Source organism: Miscanthus floridulus, chromosome 16 (genome assembly GCF_019320115.1).
Source record: "Miscanthus floridulus cultivar M001 chromosome 16, ASM1932011v1, whole genome shotgun sequence".
In the NCBI taxonomy this organism is placed as follows: Eukaryota; Viridiplantae; Streptophyta; class Magnoliopsida; order Poales; family Poaceae; genus Miscanthus; species Miscanthus floridulus.
This window is the reverse complement of record NC_089595.1, coordinates 37974035-37983521: the sequence shown is the minus strand read 5'-3', so window position 1 is coordinate 37983521 and position 9487 is coordinate 37974035. Positions and strand designations below refer to the sequence as shown.

Genomic DNA, 9487 nt, shown 5'->3' with positions numbered 1-9487 from the left:
CACGTAGATGGCTCATGATCTATCGTGTAACGAGACCCAGATGTATATGTTATCAAACATATCATTAGCAATAAACATGCTTATATATAGGATAATAAAACCTGAATTTTGTGGGTTAGCCCTGCTTTCATGGTCCGTCCCACCGCTACAAAAATGATTTATAGAATAGAAAGGTTGCTTGTTTTACCGGAGACGGTTGTAATGTTGGCTGTTCGAAAAATATAAGTGTAGAGGTGCCACAGACTACCTCAAAAATAGCTTAGCTTCATTTCTAGACTGGTTGGTCCCTGTTCCTTATATGTAGATTGGATATTTCCTTGTATATGTAGATTCTATATTTCCTTATATGTAGATTCTATATTTCCTTATATGTAGATTGGACCTTTCCTAGTATATCGGAATTCGTTTCCATTTTAACATGTACACCATCTGTATAATGAAACTGAAGGCCACCGTATTGTGTGCGCTGTGCTTTCCCAATCTATTCCATCGTTTACATATGGTATCATTCATTGGTTTCTAATCTTAGGTCCCCTTCCCAGCACCGCCACCAGTTCTCGCCATGACAATCGTGCTGACCACCACCTCTAGCTCCTCCTCGTCTTCCACGAGCGAGAGCACGACCAGTTCCATGTCTAGCCACACTGTCGCTGCCACTCTCTCCGCCTTAGTCGCCACCGCCCTCGCCATCACCAACATCAAGAATCACGTGCCAGTCACCCTCAGCTTCAAGGCCAGCACCTATTCACGATTGTCTACCTACTTCAAGGCCGCCTGTGGCAAGTTCGAGGTCATGGACCACATTGATGACTCCCCCACTCGCCTGGACGATCCGCTCTAGGCGCAGCAGGACCACACGATGTGGACATGGCTCTTCACCTCCGTCGCCGATGACATTCTGGACGTCTCCTTCGAGCCAGAGCAATCCGCCTACGAGCTCTGGGTGCGGATCGCCAGCCACTTCACCACCAATCAGGCCTCCTATGTGATCTACCAGTGCAACGAATTCCACAGCATCACCCAAGGCATGTTGTCGATCACCGACTACTATGCGCACCAAAAGACCACCGCGGATGCTCTACGTGGCGTTGGTCTCCCTGTCCAGGAGTCGGATCTCATCCTCAACACCCTCTGTGGCTTGAACGATGAATTTCGCACTGCCGCCAACATCATCGCCTTCACCGAGCCCCTGCCATCCTTTGCCAAGGCTCGGAACATGCTCCTCACCCATGAGCAGGTGCGCAACAAGGGTCGTCTGACATTGTCCTCATCAAGCTCCTTATTCTACGTCGTACCCTCCTCCGACGCTCTTGCTCCACTGCCCAATGGTGGCCGCGGTCATGGCAAGGGCGGTCGTGGCAAGTCCCACGGCCGCCGCAGGGCGGTGCTCCATTCCCTCAATGCATCGGTGCCCCCACCCCTTTCCCTGGAATGTGGGTCTACATGACTCCGTGGGGGCCCTAGCCAATGGCCCTCATGCCTAGGTTTCCCACCAGCGGCACCGCTCTCTCTCTGGGTCAAGGCACTGCACGCAACCGTGGCAGCTCTGCCCTTGGTGTCTTAGGCCCGCGCCTTGCTCTTGCCCCCGTGCAAACCTACATGATGTTCGTGACGGCACAGATGTCCACCGACTCCCCTAGCGCGTAGTGGAATACTTCCACATATGTTGATCGCGGTCCTCAACGCCATGCATAATCAGTCCACGGATGACTAGGTCATGGACTCAGGTGCCATCCAACGAAGGTATTCTCCACTTTTCCAACCCTCCCTCCCCCTCATTCTCCGTGACTATGGGCAACGGTTCATCCTTGCCGGTCACACGTGTGGGGTCTTCTTGTTTATCTACTTGTTGGATATCTATACCCGGGTATCTGAGCCAAAAGATTAATGAGCATCATGTCAGCTCATCCAATGGTTAAGGATGCAACTGCATCCTCATCTGACTCTGAGGACGAGGCTTCCGCCATGTTTGACTCCAAGGACAAGGTTTCCGCCTCGTCCGACCCCCAGAGGCCGGGCCACGCCTCGTCCGGTCCCACGGGGAGGGTTCTACCTCGTATGACTATGAGGACAAGGTCTCCGCCTCGTCCAACCCCCAGGGGCCGGGCCACACTTCGTCCGGTCTCACGGGAGGTCTCCGCCTCGACCGACCCTCGAGGGTCGGATTTCGTCTCGCCCGGCCCCCAGGGCAAGATTTCCGTCTCGCCCGATCCCGGGGGGGGGGGGTCAGATTCACTACCAGACAAAAGCAGTGGCCCAGGATGGGACCCTAACCGCTTCAACCACTACGGCGTGGAAGCGCACGCCCAAGAGCACGTCTTGGGCGCGTCCTGATACGACTGGAGGTCCTGTTAGGCCATGCTAGGAGATTCGCGTCGCCCACCGCGTTAGCAGGCTGGCACTGTGCTGGCAATTCCCTGCCTGACCTCCGTCCAGCATCAGTCAACCGATGTCGGATTGACTGACACCGTATCGCCAGCCCCCCGTATGGCCTCCATTAGAGGACCCTTTGACCATTCCGTCCGCTCGGATGGGATGAAAGACAGGAATGACGCACGACACCTGCACGTATGCTGCAGCATCCAACAGGATCCCGGTACGACGCAGCTGCCACCATGATCTACAGGGTCAGCGGGACCCACGCGAAGAGGAGGACGACACACTTCCGTGAGCCTTATTTCCTTTTCTTTTTTCCCTCTTCTCTTCTGGTGTAACCCCTGCTTTTTCCTTAACCTATAAAAGGGAAAGTAGGGCGTCCCACTAGGGGGATCAATTCACCACATCGCATATCGCACTGCATCACACCAAAACCATTAGCATCTAGCACATAGCTGAGCAGCGACCGAGGTCTCGACATCCTTTCATTTATTTCCACCAGAGACTTGGGACCTCTCCCTCTCTCGCCTGTTTGTAACCCCTACTACGAACTTCTAGTGCTAGTAACACGAGCAGCCCGAAACTAGACGTACGAACATTCAGCCTGAACTAGTATAATCCTTGTGTCCTCTTAGCACACCATCCGGGTCAGACGCGCAATATATAAATTTACCCATTGGTGTTTACTCAAAACACCGACAGTTGGTGCGCCAGGTAGGGGCTCTTTGCACGTCACGACATCCAACACCAGGCCTCGGATGGCTAATCGCAACGACAGTTGGGTCCTGGGCGTGCACGTGCATTTCGGGGACCCGAACTTCATCACCATGGCGGAAGGAGAGTTCGTGCGGGCTCCTGCCGCCGTCCAACCTCTCCACTCCATTGGCCTCAGTTTGCTGAGACCGGTGGAGGAGCTGCAGCTGCATGCACAAGAGGTCCGCACCGCCGAAAGCGACCAACTCCTAAACTTCAACTACGGGAGGCCAAAGTGCCAGCTCAGCACCTTCCTAGGACCCCGACCGTCCCAAGAGGACCTGCACCACCTCACTTTTTCGCTTACCAACATCATGACATGGCTTGCCGGAGGAGATCCGCTCTCTCCGGAATACCTCATCCTGAGCACCCCGACCGTGCTCCCATGCAGGCCGCGCGCCATGGTTCGGTGCATGAGCATCTTGGCCCTCACCATGACGCGCCCTCAGAACAACCTGACGAGGATGAACCGGTCCATCACGCCCAACAAGGCGGCGAGCCACGCACCGCGGTATCGGTGCATGAGCGTCTCGGCCTCCACCGTGATGCCCGCGACACCCTTGACGCCCACAGGCATGCCTGCGGCAATGCGAAGGAGGGGGCTAGCCGCGACTACCACCCAAGTCATGGCGGACGCTACGATAGCGGTGAGGACCGAAGCCCAAGCCCTGGCTTGCTGAGACCTCAGGCCTTTGGTCAACACATCCTCAAAGGCAAGGCAAAGCGGGACAAGGACACCGGCGAAGGCGCCTCCAACCGTCCCAATAAGAAGAAGAACAAATAGCGGCACGAGGGCTCACTTGTGGCCAACGCTGACCGCAAGAGGGGCCGAAATCCCGCGGAGGGTGCCTCGGACCACTTTGAGAAGCTACTTGAAGGGCTATGTCCGAACCATGCTTTCTCCGTCAAGCACCTGTACAAAGACTGCATCCTTATGAAGCGGTTCTTGTTCGGAAGCTCCAACAACAGGGAGCATGGAGCAGAGCCTAGCTAGATGAAGCGCGCAACATCGCGCTCCTTCGCTCGGCCAAGTACACAAGGACCGCCACAAGCTCTTCCTGCCATAGGGAGGACTGTACGTCGCTGCAAAGATGCTCTGGCCAAGTGCCTACAAGCTCGAGACCATCAATGGCAAGGTCTTCGTCAACGTCTGCAACATCGAGTAGCTACGTCACTGTTATCCTTAATAAACGCACATTTTCTCTTATTATTAGTTTCACTATCGAACTCCCTGATTTTTTGTGACACCTGACCCCAGCAAACGGTGGGGGGTCGGGCCTCACTCGGGGACTAATAAGAGCATATCTGTCTGGTAGATAGTCTCTATGTCTGACCCATTCTCATGATTAAGACCCAAAAGCAAAGTCCGCAGAAGTAAGCTCTGAGTATAATTGGTTGGACTACGAGAAACCTATGCCCCAGCGGCTGCAGTGCCTTTACTCACCAGCGTAATCAGAGTTTTCTTTTCCGCACCCCGAGATTTTTGGCCTTAGCCATAGAAAGGGTCGGAATGCGTTAAGAATCTACCCGCCTAGCAAACATTCTTTGTGCCTAACCCCCTTTCACGTTAAGACCTAGGATGGCTTGGCCGCTGCAGGGAAATAGGTAGGGAGTAGCAGGATGCCCCGCGTAGGTTATACCGACCCCTCCACGAATGATGGACCCGGACCCCGCTCAATCATGTTCGGTAAGAGCTTCTTGAACCCATCACTCTTACCATCAAAGTAAATATTGTGCCCAGGTTGATCGAACGGCTCCAGGCCACTACTGAGAGACGAGCGCACGCTAATCTTCCCCATGAACTATCCGTTGGACGATGGTTCACCTTCAAAGGCCATGGGCCATCACAGGTAAGAGGGATACGGAGCTAAAAATGCTCCTACGGCCCATTAATGCTTAGGAGTTCAAAGGTTGGCCCACTAGTGGGTTCAAAGCCACTCTAGGGCACCCTAGAGTGAGGGGAGGTTAAGGACGGGCCCGCTAGAGGCCAATACCCGAGGTGCGCGAAGCGCCACGGGCGCCCCAACCCTTGTTTCGAGTATTGGATGATGCAAGGTCCATGGTTTTTCCCCGAAAGAAAGGCATCGAGTCCTTGGACCGGTCGAACAGACCCGAGAACTATATTGGCTGGCCACCAAGAATCTAGAGTCGGTCACCAGCTGATCTCGAACCGGGCCCCATGAAGGGGATGCCGGGGCTCCACTCGAACAAGCCTGTTAACAACTCATCGAGCACCATGCTCCGTTTGGCGAGGAAAGCACAACATGGCTCATCCCCTTCGTTCTAGCGAATGGACGCGTGAGGGACAACGATCACAAGATGAACTGACCCCTCGATCAGACCCCTGCTATGTGCGGGGCTCAGCATCGCAAAGAGACCAAACACGTGGTGGCAGACAAACGACGAGCCCCTCCGGCCATGGAAACCAAGGGCAGGGCGACGCATGAAACACGACTGACCCCTACTGAGCCTCATGAAGCTCGGGGGCTCAAGTCGCCCGATCCTAAAATCAGAAGACCGGGGTTCGAAGGCTGGCCCGTGGAGGGCCCGAGGCCACCTCGTGTCGAACAAGAGCCAGGGGAGAAAACGCCGATGAGCCCATGCAGCCTCATCTCAACCTTCTCATTCAATCCTAGCCTCTAGCCAAGCCCATAGAATCCCTAGTGAGGGGGCATCTGTTGGAAGGTGGCTTAAGGAGCAGCGGAACACCATATGAGGGCTTTGCCAACCCCATCATAAACCATGAAACCGGATTCCGCTCTAACATGCCTGTTAGCGAACTCACCGAGCGTGTCACTTGAAACATCAAGGCAAGTGACGTTAACCCAACCCCTCCGGTTGTGGAAACCGTGAATGAGGCGACAATCACAAAGACAAGCCGACCCTCGACCAAACCCTTGCTACACGCGGAGGCTCGAGGAAAGTTGGACTCACAAGGAGACCAAATGTGCAGTTGTAGAATGATAGCTCAGATCCTAGGGAGGGGGTACGCACAAATACAAGAGATACTTTCTCCTACTAGTTTTGCTATCCTCTCCCCAATCTTCAGTGACACCTGACCCCAGCAATGGCAAGGGGTCGGATCTCACTCGGGGGCTGATAAGGGTATTAATACACATTTTTTGAAATAGTCACTGTGTCAGACCTCTTCCTCACAATAAGCCTAGTGGCAAGGTTTGCGCAAACAAACAACTAAGCGTGCCTAGTCGGACTGCAAAAAACCTACGCCTCGGCAGCTACGGTGTCTTTGCTCACTAGCATGATCAAAGTTTCCCTCTTACACCTCGGGCCCTATGATCTTAATGAACAGACGGGTTAGAATACATGAACCCCTTTTCGCATAATAAAGAGGGAAGAAAACAAGTTCAATCAAACAAAATGAAATGGCGAATTTGTTTTTATGATACATAAAGGCTGAAACTTGTCCTTTGATTACTATAATAACCATCCAACCCTCCGACCGACTGGAGAACACCTTATCTCGATTGCCTCCTCCATGAGGTGCTCCCTACCGACAAGACAGAGGCCCGACGGCTCACGCGTTGTGCCAAGTCCTTTGTCATCATCGAAGGGGAGCTCTACAAGCATAGCCTCACCGGAATCCTACAACGTTGCATCCCCACCGAGCAGGGGAAGGACCTGCTAGAAGACATCCATGGAGGGGTCTGCGGACATCACGCCGCACCTAGAACCTTGCTTGGAAATGCATTCTGGCAAGGTTTCTACTGGCCAACCGCGGTGGCTGACACCGAGCAGGTCGTACGCACCTGCAATGGATGCCAGTACTATGCTCAACAAACTCACATGTCGGCCCAAGCGCTCCAGACTATCCCCATCACATGGTCGTTCGTGGTCTAGGGGCTCGATCTGGTAGGGCCCTTCAAGAGGGCGTCTAGGGGCTTTACGCACTTGCTTGTCGCCATGGACAAGTTCATAAAGTGGATAGAGGCTCGGCTAATCATCGTGATCAAATCTGAGTAGGCCGTGTTGTTCTTCACGGACATCATCCACCGATTCAGGGTCATGAACTCCATCATAACTGACAATGGCACGTAGTTCACGGGGAAGAAATTCCTCTAGTTCTACGAAGACAACCACATTTGCATTGATTGGGCTGCCGTAGCGCACCCCCGCACGAACAGGTAGGTCGAGCACGCAAACGGCATGGTCCTCCAAAGCCTCAAACCTAGGATCTTCAAATGGCTCAACATGGCCAGCGGATGTTGGGTCACGGAGCTCCCCTCGGTACTCTAGAGCCTAAGGATGTCCAGCAGCCGGGCAACGAGTTACACGCCATTTTTCATGGTCTACGGATCTGAAGCCATCCTCCCAACCGACCTCGACTACAGAGCACTGAGGGTCAAGGCCTACAATGAGCAGGGAAACAAAGCATCCTTGGAAGACGCCATGGACCTGCTTGACAAAGCACGCAACGTCGCCCTGCTCCATTTGGCCAAATAACAACAAGCGCTACAACGGTACCATAGCCGATGTGTGCGGGGTCATGCCTTTGGCGTAGGTGATTTAGTCCTTTGCCGCATCCAGAGCAACAAAAATCATCACAAGCTCTCGACGCCATGGGAGGGACCGTACATCATCACAGAAGTACTCTGACCCCGCACCTACAAGCTCAAGACTGAGGACGGCAAACCATCACCAATGCCTAGAACATCGAACAGCTATGTCACTTTTACCCTTAGTTTTCCTATTCCAAAGATTCCAATATGCTTATCAAACTAAGTAATGTTTCTGCAAAAATAAAAAAATGTTACCTCCTATCGGGTTCGCTTCCGATCTGATCGAACTTCAGTAATACCCAACCCCGGCAACTACCTGGGATCGGGTTTTAGTCAGGGGCTGATAGGAGTACATATACTCAAAAACATTTTCCCATCTAACCTTTCTTTTTATGACGAGACCTAGAAATAAGAGTAACCAAAAAATAAGAATGAGTAAAACTGATCGAAATGCAAAAAGCCTACGCCCCGATGGCTACGACATCGCTTGCTCACTAGCATGATCATTACTTAGTCGCTTGCAACTTAAGTTTCTAATACCTTAACATAAACAAGGGTCAGATCGCAACAAACTTTATATATATATATATATAGAGGGGCCAAACAACATTTCCAGCCATAATAAAAGTCTTTACAAAAAGACCGACGCTAGAGTTAGCCATCTAACTAAACACTCTTGGGTAGGGTTTCTTCCTCGAACTTCTTCACCAGGTCCCACACTGGGGGCTCCGCTTCCTTCTCAATTTTGTCCAGCTCAGTGTTAGTGTAGCCAGGCGCAAAGCCCTCACTAATCGCCGGCAAGTCGATGTCGATGTAGTGGGAGCGGGTGACGGTGAACGCGCGATGGACACCAATGTGCAGGGCCTCCCTTGCGAGCGTGCACACCCGATTCGGGATCTAGGTAACCTAGACTGCGAGCGAGCTTGTCTCCACGGCTGGGGTGACCCCGAGGTCATCGAAGACCAACCCGATGGCAGCATGCAAGGCGTTGTGGTTGTCGCTCTCCGATTTGAGTTGACCCCGCACCTCGGAGAATTGCCTCTGTAGAGCTACCCAAGCTAAACACCAAAGAGCATCAGAAAATTGACTATGAACATCAAGTAAGAAGGTAACTAGAGCCTCACTATTCACGTGCTCCTCGAGGACCGCCTTCTCCCTCTGGAGCACACCAACATCCCTAGCCAAGGCGGTGGCCAGGCCCTCGGCTTCTTCCTTCGACTTCTGCTCATTTTTGAGCGCATGCCGAGCAACGTTGAGGGTTGGGTGGTGTCAACGAAATATGGTCGGTAGTCTACCTAGGGGTATGCCCAAGATAGTAGATTATCGATAGACAGATGCGCAAGCCACAAACAAGATGGTGATGCAAGACAGACACAAGGTTTTATCTAGGTTCGGCCGCCAAGAAGGCGTAATACCTACGTCCTGCGTCTAATTTGTATTGCTGTATGTCAATGAGAGATGTTTTTTAGAGGGATCCCCTGCCTGCCTTATATAGTCTGGGGGCAGGGTTATAGATCTGGAAACTAATCCTAGCCAATTACAATTGCCATATGTGGCCGGATAAGGATTCCTATTCTAACTGACTAGGATCTTGCTTGATCGCCAAATTCGCCTTGACTCCTTGTGTGGGACTCCGATCAGGTTGGCTGGGCCGCACGTCATCTTTTGGTGGACCGGACCCATCGATCCGGACCGGCCCAAGCTTAGCCGTAAGGGTATAGGGGTTAATACCCCCACAGCTAGTCCCCGAGCACCATGTATTATGCTGCGACATGCCATTTTAACCTTCTCCGATAAGTAAGGCTTGAGTCCTTGACATCTCTGACCACCGTCATCGCTGG

The 9487-nt window shown here is 52.8% G+C and overlaps 1 protein-coding gene across 1 annotated transcript; it reads left to right on the top strand.

The window, feature by feature from the left end:
• The first annotated feature begins 859 nt into the window (after positions 1-859).
• On the top strand, positions 860-1447 carry LOC136510591 (uncharacterized). Its single transcript, XM_066504993.1, has one exon. The coding sequence runs from the start codon at positions 860-862 to the stop codon at positions 1445-1447; it is 588 nt and encodes a 195-aa protein (XP_066361090.1).
• The last annotated feature ends 8040 nt before the right edge of the window (positions 1448-9487 follow it).